The sequence below is a fragment of the Python bivittatus genome, unplaced genomic scaffold (assembly GCF_059951505.1).
Source record: "Python bivittatus isolate LINGU-HERP-01145 unplaced genomic scaffold, Pbiv_v1 ctg000080_np1212, whole genome shotgun sequence".
NCBI classification, from domain to species: domain Eukaryota; kingdom Metazoa; phylum Chordata; class Lepidosauria; order Squamata; family Pythonidae; genus Python; species Python bivittatus.
Window position 1 is genome coordinate 48,497,306 of NW_028277035.1, and position 17,351 is coordinate 48,514,656.

The 17,351-nt window shown below is 37.3% G+C and overlaps 1 protein-coding gene and 1 long non-coding RNA gene across 7 annotated transcripts in view; one reads left to right on the top strand and one right to left on the bottom strand.

Annotated features, from left to right (window-relative positions):
- The window catches only part of HEMK1 (HemK methyltransferase 1, mitochondrial release factors N(5)-glutamine), a 93,630-nt gene that overhangs the window by 8,946 nt on the left and 67,333 nt on the right, over nt 1-17,351 (top strand). For all 6 annotated transcript variants that reach the window (XM_088134024.1, XM_088134021.1, XM_088134020.1 and 3 more), the window contains 3 exons: nt 6,142-6,235; nt 13,821-13,982; nt 15,432-15,496. In XM_088134024.1, coding sequence (XP_087990150.1) covers nt 6,142-6,235; nt 13,821-13,982; nt 15,432-15,496 — 321 coding nt within the window. The remainder of the gene's footprint in view (nt 1-6,141; nt 6,236-13,820; nt 13,983-15,431; nt 15,497-17,351) is intronic.
- On the bottom strand, nt 3,189-7,066 carry LOC148216692 (uncharacterized). Its single transcript, XR_015794842.1, has 3 exons — nt 6,390-7,066; nt 6,130-6,218; nt 3,189-4,328 (listed from the first exon to the last, which is right to left on the bottom strand). It is a non-coding gene; the product is annotated as an uncharacterized LOC148216692 (long non-coding RNA).

The following is a 17,351-nucleotide window of genomic DNA, read 5'->3' on the forward strand; positions in this document are numbered from 1 at the left end:
TTAACTATGTCTATTCTACAAATGATAGCTCTTTAAAGCTAACTTCTAATTCTTCTTGGAAAAAAATGCTTAATTTTAGTAACTGTTGTCATATCTGTTAACTTCTAGATTAGCACTGGCTGTTATAGCTTTTATCTATAGTTATATATCTATTCCACTTGTTAAAATTAAGTCACCAGGTAGAAGTTCAGCTTTGATTTTGATTTTTTAAAATCTCTGGTAACATTTCTTCACAGTTTTTATAAAACTTCTTTGGTATGATAGATTTCTGCAGAAATATTGTCTAAGACAAAAGTTATAATTGCACGAGCTGTTTTATGCTTATAAAAGAAGCACTGGATTTCCATGATATCCAAAAATCCATGATCCAAAAATCATGATAGATTATGTGTCATCATGATCGATTATGTGTCATCATGATCAATTATGTGTCATCAAGTCTTTTCGACACCTAGCGACCACATAGATAGATTTTCTCCATGACAAGCTATCCTTAACCTGTTCTTTCAAGTCTCCCAACAGTGCACTCATTGCCACTGTAACTGAGCCCATCCACCTTGCTGCTAGCTGTCCTCTTCTTCTCTTTCCTTCCACCTTTCCCAGCATTAGAGCCTTTTCCAGAGAGTTGGGTCTTCAGATAATGTGACCAAACCAAAAACCATGACTTACTAGTAAAAGACTTAAATAACAGTTTTAAAAAATCTTATCTTCAAATTTCTGTCATCCCATTTAGCTAGAATTAGAATGAATGTTAATTTTTGTTGAATCAGTTATAAACTCAAAGGTCTGATTGTGATTGGATATATTCCCTTTCGGAAATTAGATGAATAACTTCTTTACTCTTCCTTTTTTCTCAGTTCTGTGCTTTTAATCTCTGTCTTTCATCAATCTTACTCTAAATTAAGTATTAAAATTCCTATTTAATCTATTATCATGAATTCCATCAATTTTCTTATCTGTGCTCATATTTTATTTATTTCTTTTTTCCTGGAGTTTCTTACATTTTAATGGAGAACACCTTCCTTCTGTATGGATTTGAAATAAGAATTACGTTCTCATGAAAAGGCTGATTTAAAACTCTGCAGGGAGCCTTAAAGTACCATTGCTCCTTCAGCGGAACTAATCGTTCCTGTACCTTTGGATAATACATTCTTAATTCTGTTATGTCATCTGACTAAAAAAAATAAAATTTGTGAAACAAATTTTACAATTCCTAAAGAGTCAGCCATATCAGGAGAGGAGCAATAGCAAGACATTGATCTACTCTGTTGCAGGGTGTTTTTTTTTTTTTTTTGCTGTTGGGGCATGGGAGGAAGCTCAGAAGTCTCAACATAGCCCATTTTGGTCCTTTCTGATGTTCAGTTTTTGCTAAATGGAAAAGAATTGCCCCAAAGATGGATGAAATGCCAGAAGGGCTTTGAGGTCACCTTCTCCTTACTGAAGTCAAATTCCTCTGAGGGAAAAATCTGAAACATTCCATGACCCCTCAACTGTTTCTGAGGAACCATAAAATTGTGTTGCTAACATGTTCATTTTAATCACTTTGTTTTTAATATTGCTATTATACTTCTACATGCTTATGTTAGAATTATTACATTTTAATACTGAATATTGCCTAGATTATTTTAAAGACACCATAAAATATTTAGAGTAATTTTTATGGTTCTACTTTTACTGTCAGAAGATGTAAGCATTTAAACTTTGTCATTCTTTTTCAGTCATTTTCTAGAATAAGGACAAATAAAAAGATGCAGGAGAATGAATTTAGATACACATCAGATCTATTAAGCAATGCAGAAGCTTTGGTCGTTTAAATTAATCACAATGTCATTCAACATTGAAATCTAGGTGAGAATGTTTTAATTGTTGGGGAAAGTGCAATAACAAAGATGCCATCTATCTGTCATCTATATTTCTTGGAACTGAATGTGCCTGGGAGTTAAACTATATAACTATGTTGGATCTTAAATCCCTTTGTGGGATTCTAAATTAAACCTGCTAAATCCTAACTCTGACTCTGTTTAAAAGAAGAAAAACACAAAGAGAGGAAGAGATGAAGGGGAAAATACATCCCTGTTATGCAGAGTACAGCTATAAACACAGTTCATGCCAAAAATACACACCAGCGTTAGAGAGATTTAAAGAATGCAATGTCCTTATCTTGTTCTCCAAAGAAATCCAGCCAGAAAGTATAAAATATCTGGTTGTTTATTGAGAAAAATAAAACACTACATAAAATACAAGTTTCATGCAAAAACATAGAAAAACTAACTTCTTCTCATATATGTGGCATCCAAGACTTATCCACTACACAGGTTTAACAAAGTCTTTAGCCAAAAACTCTCAGAGAAGAGGTACACTACTTAGTTATTAGTTACTACTACATAACCCATAAAACTGATTACATGATGGCTAAAATTCTACTGAGCAGCTGGGCATGTAATCCTCCTGTTTTATTGCCACCCCTTGAGTAACTAACATACAGACACCAATAGGTGGCAGTAAATAGCAGTATGTTGTTGTTGTTCAGTCGTTAAATCATGTCCAACTCTTCGTGACCCCATGAACCATATTGCGCCAGGCCTTCCTGTCCTTCACTGCCTCCCTGAGTTTGCTCAGTTTCATGCTCATTGCTTCAGTGATGCTATCTAACCATCTCATCCTCTGCCGTCCTCTTCTCCTTTTGCCTTCAATCTTTCCCAGCATCAGGGTCTTTTCCAAGGAGTCCTCTCTTCGCATTAGGCAACCAAAGTATCTGAGCTTGAGCTTCATTATCAATCCTTCCAATGAGCAGTATACATGCAAACTAATAATAACAATTTGCAGCTGAGCCTAACTTGTTAGCTATAACAATATGTTTGACGATAGCGAGATGCACTTCTTCCCATGAGAAACTCCTAACAATCCCCTAGAGTAAGAGTTCCGCTTATTTGGTGTGGGGAAATTTCAGAAAATTGAGGCAAGTTTGCCTACCAGCTACCCATCAGTTGTGGTCTTTGATCATACTTCAGCATGTACATGTGAGCACTGTATACATTTTCTGGCTATCAAGTCACACAGACACAAATAAGCAATATAAATTACTTTTATTAAGGCTGTCATAACAAACAGTAAAACATATGCTAGAATCTTATTCTCTGTGCAGTGTACTATATTCTTTCACCTTTTACAGATAATGAAATAAGGAAGAGACATGCCCAAACACAGATGGACATGTTGGGAACTGTCCCTCCTGACAAAGCACATAGACAGTTCTAGAATGAAAAAGTTGAACTCTGCCTTAGCATAAAGAGAATGCTTATACAGTGGTACCTCGGGATACGAACTTAATCCGTTCCGTGACTCTGGGCGTATCCCGAGTTGGTCGTAACCCGACGCAAACTTCCCCATAGGGTTCAATGTAAATCCAGTTAATCCGTTCCACCCTCTGAATTTGGTCACACCCCAAAGCAAATTTTCCCATAAGGTTCAATGTAATTACCGTTAATCCGTTCTGGCGTCCACGGACCACGCGGCGGGCGGGAAAACGGCCAGGCGCGGCGGGAAAACTGCCGGGCGCGGCACGGCGGGAAATCAGCCACCGACCACGTGTCAGGGGCGGGAAAATGTCCACGGACCACATGTCAGGGGCGGGAAAATGGCCACAGACCACATGTCAGGGCGGAAAAATGTCCGTACCCTGAGGCGGAGTTCGCACATTGAGGTAAATTTTTGCATCCAGAGCTAGTCGTAACCCGAAAAGTTCGTTAGTACAAGCGTTCGTATCCCGAGGTACCACTGTATATCATAGGATAAAGCATTTGATAGTTCCCCCTTTTGATGTCCCATGTTAATATTTTACCAGTGATTGTTTGTTCAGACTACTTATTACCCATTAATCTCATAACATGTAATGTCATACCCATATTGTAGCCTTTCTTGTGACTACTCTAAAAACTATTATTATTAAGTATAAAGAAAGTTCAAACTTGACATGCAAAAAGAAAAAAAATCCCCTTTAGGTACTTGAAGATCCTTGACTGAGGGATAGAATATAGTTCTTCTTTGGAAGCTTCTAACTGGGCAGAAAGACAACAGGATTGTCAGCCCTTCAAGGCAGATCAGGATATGGACTCCACAAGGACTAAAATTATGCTTTGTTGATATAGGCTATAATAACAGAATCTTGCAAGTCTGTCTGTGTTTTCCTTTCCTCCCTCAGAGTGGGAGGGGGGTAGTTTGAGTCTGTAAAATTCTCCCACCTCTCTGGACTTAATGCATGTTTCTTCTGCATCTCAGGTTTTTCTAATGGCCTCTGGATTCTTCTCCAAGGCCATCTCTCTGGCTGTCTACAAAAAAAGGGAAACATTAACCTGAAGCTAGACGTTTAGTTTGCAGAAGCATATATTTCCAAAGCAAGTGGCTAACAAGCCCAGGTACAAGTAGTCCTCATTTATCAACTGCAATTGGGTCCAGCAACTCCATTGCTAAGTGATGCGGTCATAATGTGAAACATCACGTGACCATGCCGACTTAAACATCAGTTCCAGCTGCAATCAATAAGCAAATCACTGTGGGTCATTAAGTGTAATGTCATGTGACTGCAACTTGCGACTTCCTGCTGGCTTCCCATTGACTTTGATTGTCGGAAGCCAGTTGTGAAGATCACAAATGGCGATCATATGACTGCAGGACGCTGTGACAGCCTAATTGCAAGCTGGTCACTGAGTACCCAAATTGCAATCACATGATTGTGGGGATGCTGTGACAGCCATAACTTCAAGGATCGGTTGTAAGTCTCCTTTTTCAGCCCTGTCATAACTTTGAATGGTCACTGAACAAGTGGTCGGTAAGCGAGGACTATCTATAATTACAATTATGACTGGCTATAATTTTGTTCCTTAAGAGATTGAGATGCTAAGGATACAACAGTTCATGTATACTAAATCAAAGGCATGATCAAGTGGCATAAGGTGACTAGCGCCATCAATAGGCAGGTGTAATCTACAATATGAAGTTATGTTAGAAAAAAGAAAAGCCCTTATACACACAAACCCTTCGAAAAAGAAAAAAATATAAACAAAAGCTGTTAAAGGCCATGAAACTAAAAGCCACAGTTACACTAGGGGAGAAGCAGAGGAAGGAAAGAGCAAATATACAGTCAACAAAGCAACGGATAAATTTAATCTTCATCCTTTCTGCAGTTAGGCTCTGAGCCAAAATGAGACCATTAAATATTCCATAATTTCATAAATTATCCTGAAAGGGCCATTAACTCTAACAGCATGACAAGAAACTGGTTAAGAAAATTACAGGAACAAAGCATCTGCCTATTCCATAGCACATTATTGTCCTAATGTTTGTCCTGCTTGGTTGCAAGACCTGCTTGTTTTGCACCACACTTCATGGGGTGCAAAATTTCACACTTCACTTATTGTGAAGCAATCAGCACATAATGCAACAAGTTTTACTTTTCAGACAGCTTGTTGCAGACTCTGAGGCTAATTAGGGCCGAGAGGGAATGGCTTAGCTGAGATCACCCAATGCAGAAGCCTAAGAGAGGACTAGAATCAGGATTTGTATGTATATGTCAGTACTGTATGTATATATATAAATACGGCTCTGTGCATGTGAGATTCAGCAGAGAATAGAGCATTTTAAAGGAAGCACAACAATGGGAAAAGTTTTGTCATATGGCAGTTTGCACAGGCTAGTAACTGAGGCACTATCTACAATAAAAAATGTAGTATCTGATGAGTAGCGTAGACTTACTTTGAGATAAGTTATTGTATTATGCTTATGAAGTTTAATGAAACTCTTTTGTGAAGAGTTGTCTTAGGAGATCTTGGGAAGCTTGAATGCTAAACTATTCTCTAATGGTGGAACAATGAGTAAAACCATGTTGTAAGAGGTTGTTACTGATAGTAATATTTTTGCTTCAGAAGTAAAAGAACTTTTTAACACATCAAAGAACATTTAGATATTATTTATGATAAAATGCTCTCTATGGTAGCACTGAATGTTCTTCCCTCCCACTTCACCCACAAAGGAGAGGACTGCCAGTGCAGTTTATGTTTTGGCAAATGATGGTCAGCTAAATATGATAATAACTTCTCATACAAGTTTGGCCAGAAGTATCACACCACTCACCTTCTGTTCCAGGATGCCAGTACAGTATGTTCTTGGTGAATGGGACTTCCGAGATCTGACACTGAAGATGAAGCCTCCAGTTTTCATTCCTCGACCAGAGACAGAGGCAAGTTGTTAGAAAGGGAAGGTTGCAGCTGTTTTCTACATGCATATAAGTGCCTGCAACCTTCTATTCTGAAGGAAGCACAATGGTGGTCAGCTGTTAAGAAGCTTCAGGGAACATAAATGGGAACAGGAGGTTCTTGACTTTGCCTTCTCACCTTAATAATCAGGGTGCCAAATCCTTCGTTGCTAAATGGAGCTTAAAAGTACAGTAATAGCCCAACACAAAACTGGCAATCAGTTGATATTACTTTCCAGGCCAGGTTCCCGTTGTCACAGAGCTCCAGCCTGCCCACCCAGTTTTTAAACAAGTAATTATCCTGTGTGATGCAAGCAGGGATAGGGAACACAAAAGAATATTCTTACTATTTTGATATCTGCCAAGGCCATCCTGATTTGTTAAGTACGCTGTCATGTTCAATCTTTGAGTTTGTCAACACAGCAGATACTAAGCTGGGCTAGTTTCCAAGCAAAACACAGCAATGGGCTTCTTTTTTCATGCCCTAATTTAGCTGACCTTCTGTCCTGCTCCCCCTCTTTGCTCAAACTCCTGAATGGACCTGAACTGAATGTGTGGAGTTTGTCAGTTTTTGTTATCAGTTAGTTACACTGTAATTGTTTTTGAATGATCTGCTTGCCAGTAAAATGTACATTTAGTGTAATGGGTAACAGAGATTGGCAGTCTGAAGAGTTTAATGTTAGAACCAGATCTTTCTCCATTTATCTTCCGGGAATGCTGCAGTTACTTTAACACCTGAAATTCTCTAAATAAGTGCTATTTATTTTAACATTACTCCTTTTAAAAATGCTTTCATATTACTGGCTCAATTTATTGTTTATCTAGATATGCACAGTTACAGAGGAAATCAGTTATCATCATCATCATCATGATCAAAAAGAGTAGAGAGAAAGTGAGTGCCCATGCAGTACCTAGCAAGGTATGACTGTGTGCCTTCCAAGAATCACCAGCACAGTATTTATATATAATCTTATTGCACAAGCTGAGTAGCTGACCAGTCTTTTAATCTCTCAAAGTTCATAGGCTGTGCAAGGTCACTTTGCTCATTTCAAAACAGCGGGATTTTTCTTGTGGGGATTTTTCCAGGAATTTCATTTAAATGGTAGATGATGAAAGAAACAGCAACTACAAAATGCTTCTCTATTTTTTGTTTACCAGAAAGAATATACAGCATTTTTCTGCTCTCCAGTTGGCTGACCATAAATTTTTGAGAATATTTATAAAACTTGATGAAATTTATAGTACATTTTCCAATTTACTTGATGAAATTTGCAGTAAGTCTTCCAAATGAAATTGGTTAATAATGTGCTGTTTAGTGCATGGAGGAGTTTCCTTATTTCCTTAGCTAATGCCTACCACAGTGCAGATTGAGGAGAAAAGGAGGGTTTTTCTTCAAATAAGGAAAGAATAACAACCTAATAGAGTTTCCCTTGGGCTTTCTAAAGAGATAAGGAAATACAGGTAGTTTTTACTTAATGACCATTCATTTAACAAAAGTTCAAAGTTAGGACAGCCTTGGAAAAAGTGCTTTATGACCTGTACTTGCACTTACAACTGTCGCAAACCAAAGCACCCCCACTTCAGTCACATGCTCATGATTTGCAAGCTTTTTTACAATAGTAGTTAAGCAACTCTTGTGGTCATTAAGTGAATTCCAGCAAAAAACATCCATTGGGGAAGTTGGATTCACTTAATGACCATGTGATTCACTTAATAACCATGGTGATTCACTTAATGGCCATCATAAAAATCAGGTCCAGTCATGTGGTGACTTGCTTAATGACTGCCCCGCTTAATCAATTTTCCAGTCCCTATTGGGGTCATTAAGCGAGGACTACCTGTAAACATGCTATTGTAGTCCAGTCCTGTGCATTTATCATGATTAGCCATTTTCCGTGGATTCATATCTTCATTAAAGTTTTCCAAGATGACTGCCCTTCTTTGCTAAACTTGGAGTGTCCTGCTAACTTATTTAACTTATTTACAATATTGAATTTCTGATTATAGATAAGAACAATCACTTTTTAGGAGCCTTATTCCTTTGCTCGCTAGAGAGCCAGTGTTGGCTACCACTGCTTCCTTGATGCCTCCTGAACTCAAATGGGTATTTTCCTGAGCCCATGTGGCTACTGTGAGAGCCCAGCAACAGCTACAGCAAGGGCACCCACAACAGATCCAAAAAATCTTTGCCTGCTTTGGATCCAAATAGTGAATAGTGTTGGTGTAAATTAGTTTCAGCTATGTTTCCTTTTCTTTTGAGGATGTAATGCCCTTAATTCTTTTACCTTACTGTTTTCTACTATTTATAACATTGCTTTTCCTGAAAGGGTATGTACAATTGGGATTTTTGTATGCTCTTTTTCCTGTTAGTGCTTATTTCTGTAACAAATAGGTTTGGCCACCAGGAGGCAGATTGGTTTTAAATTCAGAGAACAGCTATTTCATTGTGTTGACTTCCAGGAATTACTGCTCTGTTGTTAACAGGCTTTCTGGTGTCTGTCTCTTTCTTCCCTATTGATGTTTCCCTTTTTAGAGAAACTGAAGTAAGTTTGGTCAAAGTTCATATTTATTTTTCAGCCTCCTTTTTCTTCTAGGAAAGACTTGTTCCTGTTCTTTGTTCCACTGGTTCAGAGAAATGCAGGAATATGCTTCAGAAACCTTTCTGAACCATTCTGGGTATTTTTGTACTTTTACAACAGGACTACAGGTTTTCCAAAGCAAATGACCAAAATATGTGATTTGCTGAATATGAGGGGTGAATTTTGGATAAATTCTTTTGTACTTGTACAGGTTTCTTTTGACTTGAATTAGGCTTTGGCTGATGCAAAGCAGGTTTCCCTGAAATAGCTGAAGAACAAAAGTTCTTCAGATCTTTAGAGTTTCAGAAGATACAAACCAGAGCCAGTCTTGGATTCTTTCTTAAATATGGTTACAATTTCAGCCTAAATTCTGCATAAAAGAAACAGAACAGGTAGAAAAATAGAGAGAAGAAGATGACTGGACATGTCTGGAATAAAAACCTGGGGCCTTCTCCATGCAAAATGTATATTCTTCTCCAAGCAGTGATCCCTATGATCTAAGGACCTTAGATGTGGTTCTGTAAAAGGGCAAAAAAAAAAGAAAGTGTTAATCTACCTTTCAGGTAGATTTGGACATTAGGAAAGCAACAAGTTAGATACAGCTTTTGAAAAATATTAATGCAAACAATGACCTGTAAAAATGTAAGGCCCTGTACTGGGCCAACATCTACTAGAGTCCATCTCTCTTTCCCCATATTAGTGTGACTGTATTGGTTTAAGCACTACCTTAAATAAGCATTTTATAATGCATTCTCAAGAACTCATTTGTGTCAGTTGCTTTATTTTATTACCTTTTGCAGTGTCTGAAATATTTCCACAGTGGCCACACCACTGCATTTGTGAAAGGGAGTAACTGGGAGAGGTGGGAAAGTTTTCCCTTCTAGGTTTCTGCGCCCTCTGTTGCACTACAACCTACTTTGTGTTGATGGAGGGCGGAGCTGGCGTCGCGGCGATACGGCGGGCGATCCTGGGCTCCCAGGATCGCAGCTGATATCTCCTCCCCCGGACGGTCCCGATGGACCTAAGCCGTCCCGTAGAGATGGCGAACGCAAAGGGCGCGTCCCGCGGATCTCAGGGACGCCGCAAGTCCCAGATCGATCCCAGGAGAAGCTCTTGAAGCCGGCGGAGGAGAGGCAGCCAAAAATGGCTGCGAAAGCCGGGACAGCTCCAAAGGAAGATGGAAGAGAGGGGTGTCAACTGGGTGAGATGGACTTTTACTATTTAACTATTCTTAGAGAACACCTTAAGTAACTTAAAGAGATTTTTAAAAGTGAAGAAAAGTGGATTAAGCGGCGAGATTGAACCCTATTAAAAAAAAGAAGGGGGAGAAAATTTTTCTTTTCAACTTTCCCTTTTTAGTGGAATTGATAAGATGTTTTTCTTTTAAAAAAAAAAATATTTTTAACTGGATTGGCTTTCTCTTTTTAATATTCAATAACTCTTTATTTTAAGCCTTTTTTTTTACTAAGATTTCTTTATTGTTATAAGAAATTTATATTTTTTTGACTTTGAAATGGGGAAAGTGGAGTTAAGAGAAAGTAAATGAAAGAAAGTTGCACTGCCATCTAGAGGCTCGACTTAGTGCTTTCTTTTTTTATTGTGACGCACGCTCAAGGACTCTGTGCTTTCTAAAAAGATAGTGGGATGTGCATGTTTATACAGGTGCCATCCGTAACTATAAACAAGAAAGTGGAGTTGAAAGCGATTATGAAAATATTAAGATGGAAAGTTTGAGCTAGTCACAAGAGTCTTGATTAGTGGCAGTAGCTCTTTTTTCTGCTAGAAGCTCTGCTTTGCTCTCTATTCCCCCCCCAGATGGATTTTTTTTTTTAAAGAGGCTTAGCCTTTTCCTTCTTTTCCTTTTCTTTTTATTTTTCCTTTTTTTTCTTTTTTTCTCCTTTTGCTTCTTTTTTTCTCTTATTTTTGGCAAGAACAAAGATAAAGAATCCTTTGATTCAATGAAGGTTTATCAAGATAATAGACTATACGAGAAACACAATGCAGAAAAAGATCTTTAAACTATTGAGGATGACTATAAAAAATTGGAAGAAGAGCTGCAGAAATTCTCAAAAAAAAAAGAAAAAAAAAGAAAAAAAGATATTAAAGCTAAAATGGACTTAATTAAATATAAACCGGGATCATTGGAAAAGGAAGAAATAGTACAAGAAATCAGAAACATCAAACAGAATTATTGTGAGGCCTATAAACTGAGAATTAAAAGGGTTAATCAACTGATAAATGAAGAGAGACAGATTTGTTCTTGGCACTGAGGGTGAGAAAAAGATTATACAAGATCATAATGGAAAATTGTACTAAGAGAATGCACAAAAAGAAGAAGTAAAACAATATTGAAAGAAACTACTGGAGATGTTTAAAGAAAAAATCAGGGGAATACAACAATGATGGAACTGACAGAAGCTTTCAAAAGCAGAATGTTCAAAAGGACATTTATTATTGCTTTCTCTTATCCAATAATATAGAAAAAGGGATGAACAGTTAGATATCTTGGGATATTGAATGAAAAGGGTGAACTCAAAATTATGCAAGCGCTGGAATAAAGTATAAATCTGAGATATATAGTTAAAAATTGTATAACATGTAGTGAAGAATTTGGTTAGAACTGTAACTTGGTTAGAACTGTAATTGATACTGTAACTGATATTGGTTAGAACTGTAACTTAAGAATTGGAAAAATTAAAAAGTACTTATGCAGGAGGAAGTTATTGAAAATTATGGAATGTGCAGAGATGAGTTAAACTGAGATTTGAAACTAGAGTAAGAAGATAAGTAATTTTATATGACACGGGATTTGCTTTTATTAATGATTAGATGAGAAAATATAGTAATGTAATAGATTAGGAAATTTTATAATAGAAATTTGATATTAATTATTATATATATACACATATAATAGATAGATGGAAATGTATTACTAATCCTATTGAAAGTTAAAATTTTTTGTAATATATGATTTTATAGATTAGCTATGAATGATTAATAATTGTTAATTGATAAGTATACAAGTATATTTTGAATAGATGATATGAGAATTTAAGATTATGAAAGGGGCACCAACGAGTTTAACTGGTTGACACACGGTATAAAATGGAAGATACTTTTTTATGCCTTTTTATGTTTTTGTTTGTTTATGTTTGTTTTGTGTTTGTTGTAAAAATAAAAAAAAAACATTAAAAAAAAAAAACCTACTTTGTGTTGCGCGTTTGCTGGAGGAGGAGGAGGAGGAGGAGGAGGAGGAGGAGGAAGGGTTTGTGAATGCCAGGTATATGAGTGCACAGTTGCTTGTCAGATCATTTGGCATCAAATGCAAAATGAAAAAAGAAACTTCTGTTGTCATAACTATTCATGCCACTTCATTGTTTACAAACTACAGATGGTTGCAGGAAATAAAGAAAAGTCTTTCAATTTTATGTTTTCATATCTACAGGCGTTCATGTTCTGTGTGGATTTTGTTTGTTCACAAAGGTTGGATTCAGATTCTAAATATATACAGAAACATTGAGGAACAGTTTCTTTACTCATCCTAAGCATTTAGTTTGGTTTCATAATGTTCTTTCTGGGGGTGGGGAGATTCTTATGAAGTAAATGTGACTTTCATTAACAAATAAAGGCAGCAGTTCTATAAGTGCTTAATGGAGAAGTGTGGGGCTTGCTTCTGAGTAAACCTAAAGCTGTTGAAATGCAGTTTCGATTATGGTGATCTGACACTTTTCTGCTAGTGCCCCTAACTTTTAACACAGTTTATTTCTTAAAATTCTAATCTCTCCACCACTTCTCAGCAACTTTCAATTGCTGTCTTCTTTCTATCTTGTGCAGCCAATTGATATTATAATGCAAAAGGGCTATCTGTCTTTCTCAGCTCTGGAATCTATCTGAAATTTTGAGTATCATGATTGTGATGTAGTGGTTAAGGTGTTGGACTGACACCAAAGGAACCTGAGTTCAAGTCCAACCTCAGGCACAGTGATTTTGGGGTGGTCATTCTCCCTAAAGGCCTGATCTACCTCGCTGGGTGTTATTGAGAAAAATGAAGGAGGCAACTCTATGTCTGCTACCTTGAGCTTCTGAAAAAAAGGCAGGGTATACATCTAATAAATAAATGTATGATTTAATAATATGACTTTCTAGGTGAATGTGGCCCTGGGAAAAAAAAATGGTGATAATGAAGTGTAAAAGGTTTTGCCTAAGAAACAAAATATATAAGGACTGAACATAAAATCAATTTTAACCTAGTAATAACCTAGTAATTTCTATTGTAACATCCATTTTATTGATGGCAGATGGTTGAGGTTCAGAGATGAAATTATCAAGAAATTTAGTACAAGGCAGAGGTTGAATCTGGGTCCCAGTTTCCTAAGCTCTTTGTGCTCAAATAAACCATCACAGACAAAAGATACACATATCCCAAAAACACAAATATACTCAGATAAAATGCCATTTCAAAGCAAAATAAAAATAGGCACCACATATACAACATGGGCAAAATATCCTTCTTGCTCCTTGCTCTTGCATCTTTTCATTCTCCCAGGATAACTCCCTTCTTCCCTAGCTTTCCATGTTGATTCTTTAGTTCTGGATGTTATTGTCTTAACACATTTGGCAAATCCCAGCTTGGAAAAAGCTGACTTTCCTCACAGAGGGGTGAGGACAACACATCTTTATTCTGGACTGTTGCCTAACCTTTTGGAGCTCATAGTGTTTTGAGAGGATATTCTGCATGTTCCCCCAAAATGGCTGTCATGGGAGAGTTTGCTCATTCACAAAATAGCTTCTGTGGCAGTCATAATCTTTCACAAATCTCAAATCTCCTTAAGCAGAAGACAGATCATCAGCAGCAGCTATTATGGACTGTTGGCTGTTGGTTTTGGTTTTGGTTATGGACTGTTGATTTTATGTAATTGTGAGTTACCCAGAGTCTATGACTGGGGCAGCATATAAATTTTAGTACATAAATAAATGGTTGTATCTTCTAGGAATTAGTTTCGCTCATTCTGGATGAAGAATGCAGGAAGAGACTGACTTCTGCATGCAGCAAGGACCTTCAGGATTTCCCAGAGACCCGTGGTCCTGTGATCCTGGAAGTTGGCTGTGGCTCAGGAGCAATTGGTTTAAGTCTTTTGAAAAAGCTTCCTCATGTAAGTTACATTTCATTAGATGATTAAATAATGCTAACCTCCTCCTTTTCAATTGGGGAAAAAATGAACAAGGAGAAAAAGAAGAGCCACTTAGATTTTGTGATCTAAAGCCTGATAGGCAAGTTCAAGTTCCCATTTTCATTTTCAAGTCCTCTTCTTTTACCTTGATTTTCTGCTTTCAATGCTCATCTCTTTTGGCCCAGTAGGAAGTTAATTAATCTTGGTTAAATAAAACCAGGCAAAACCTATTGGCATGTGAGAGTATGAACATAGCAGTTGTCTGCAATTTTTAAAAGAAATAGTGTCTTTTTCCAGGATCATTGGCTGCACTCTGCATTGCCCCATGATCCTGGAAAAAAACACAGCTGCTTTACAGAGTTTCAGACAAGTGTGGTCTGCACAAACTCCAGATTGCTTCCTTAGAATTGAATCTGAAACAGTAAACAGCCCTATTTGGCACTAGAATAATGTTGTTTCTGCCTAGAAGGCTTAGTTGGAAGGTTACAGTACCTACTGGACAGAAGGGAATAGATGAATGAATGCATGAAAGCAAAAGAAAGAAGGAAGGAAGGAAGGAAGGAAGGAAGGAAGGAAGGAAGGAAGGAAGGAAGGAAGGAAGGAAGGAAAGAGCAAGCAAGCATTTGCTTTTTTTTTTTGCAACCATATCACACACACAAAATAAACCACTTTTTCATTCAATATATAGTTAAACTATTGAATTTGCTTCCAGTTAGCAATGATTGTCAGTTTGAGAGGCATTAAAAAGGTATTACATTTATTAAAATCAGGGTACTAAATAACTAGTAGTTAAGCTGGTTCTGTGTTACTCCAGAATCAGGAGCAACATGGCCTAAATACCAGTTGATGTAGACTAGGCTTCTTGGCCTATATGGCACTTGTGGGGTTGATTGCTCATTGTATGAACAGAATCCTGGGTCAGCTTTATCTTTGGTCTGATCCAGCACAGCTCTTCTTGTCTTCTTAGAATAAGATTCTTGGTCATACCAGAAAGTGTAGCACACACCTTTCATAATGTGGATTGTGTCATGTAGCCACTAATCCTCAGCGTGGTTTGCTTGTTTATTGGGTTAGCATGGTACATGAACATAGTTTGGGTGATTTAGAAACCATGGATTATGGCCCAGCATGTTGCATGTTCCCAGCCAATCAAAGTTTATTCTGTTACGTATGGTTTACCATTGTGTGAGTGCAGCTTTATGTATCAGAAAATACATGGAAAGCCACAACAAGGTAAAAATTCTCCCCCACAATTGCTAGCCTGTGTTTTAAAAATGTATCCTTCCCTAATATAGTTTAACAAAAGCTATTTTCCAAAACATTACATTTAGCATTGCTCACTTCAGATTACTTTTCCCCAAGGATAGTCAACTGTGTCTAAGAAATGTTTTCATGTTTGCTTTTATTATGCTTTTTCTCTTTTGTTCCTAGAGTCAGCTCATTGCCATCGATAAATTGGAAGCTGCTGTTAATCTCACCAAGGAAAATGCTGAACGGTAAAATCTTATATCCTGTCTATTACAGTGAACTCATTCTTCAAACTGGATCCTTTATTAGCCGAAACAGCATTTATGTAGGGATGAGAAGATGCTGCCAGGAGGTTTGAGTAAACTCAGGGTTTGCAGAAATAACTGGGGTTTCAGACAAACACCCCATGCTGTTGTGCTTTGTTTCTTACAGTGTGTGTGTTAATCAAGTATCCAGTAACTGTCCCTTGGTACCCTTGAGACAATCCAAAGAACAAGCACAAGTTTTGCCATTTTTATAAATTTCATTTTATTATTACAATAATTAGACATCTTTTCAAGCACTTGATACATTTGGTATTCCAGACCTGGCAGTAGTCATCTTTCTTAATGGAAGAAGTCCTTCCTTGAAAGAGTTAATCAAACTGTAATGAACATTGTGAAATCAAACATTTTGATTCCATTTAAAGTTTCAGGGGCATAAACCTACACTTAAAAAAAAGGGGGGGGGGATTTTGAAGGCAAGAGGCCAGAAATTTTCTAAGTCTTTTGGAGACATTTCAAAGAAACAAGGAGAAAAATGCTAGAAAACAGGGAAAAATACATAAGGGGAAATATTGCATTTGCTGTATGTTAGCTATTTCTCAACAATCTGTTAAAATTTACTGAACTTATGGTGCTGAGCAGATGGATTGCCTTCCAAATTTCAGTCAGTATTGATGAAGAGGCTTGATTTTATAAGCACTTCAGTGACCAAGACATCTAAAATGAGCAGTCATAAAATCAGGCCATAATTATTGTCTGAGGGAGGATTATGCTAAGTTTAATTTATCAAGACTTTTAAACAAGCCTTGACTGTATAGGCCATCGTCCCCCTAAGTCATCTTGGGCAAATTAAATTACAGGTAGTCCTCACCTACCAACTGCTCAGTCAGTGACGGTTCAAAGTTACAATGGTGCTGAAAAAGAAGATTTATGACCAGTCCTTGAACTTGCAGCCATTGCAGCAGTCACATATTGCAATTCAGGTGCTTGGCAACCGGCACACATTTACAACAGTCACAGCATCCTGTAGTCACATCACCATTTGCAACCTTCACAGCCAGCTTCGGACAAGCAAAGTCAACAGGGAAGCCAGCAGGAAGTCACAAATTGTGGTCACGTGACATCACACTTAACGACCACAGCTGGAACTGACATTGTAAGTAAGTTGGGCACGGTCAAATGATGTTTCAGTTTATGACCACTTAGTGACGGAGTTGCTGGCCCCAGTTGTGGTCGGTAAATGAGGATTACCTGTACCGTTTACAGATGACACATCAGTTAATAAATAAATTAATAAGAATTTAATTTATTTAATAATTATGGCAGAATGAGGGAAATGAACAATATTCATCTGACTTATTGTAATTTCATTGGCATTACTTTTTAAAATAAGTAATTTTCTCTTAGGATCATAGAATATAAGTGTTCAAAGGGACGTTGGAGTTCTGATATCTTCCACAGTCTTCTGTTTTCCAGGCTAACTAAGCCTATTGAACACTTCCAGCCATTCTTCATACATTTGTTCTTCCAGGCTGTTTTTTATAATCCTGGAAATACTCCAGTTTGTCAATATTTTTCCTGAAATGCAGTATGCAGTATTCTAGGTGCAGTATGACCAAAACAGAATAAAGAGGAATGATAATTCCTCCCCTATACTTCTGTTAATGCATTCATACTTATTTGAAGCAATGCCACTATAATTGAAAGACTCTTTTGTAATACCAGTACCTAACTATGGGAATAACACAATTACAGGATCACACCTCTCTGTGGGAGAACATCAGTTCTGATTTACAGATACAAATAACTCTCCTGTTGTAGGCAGGCAAAATCATTTAAG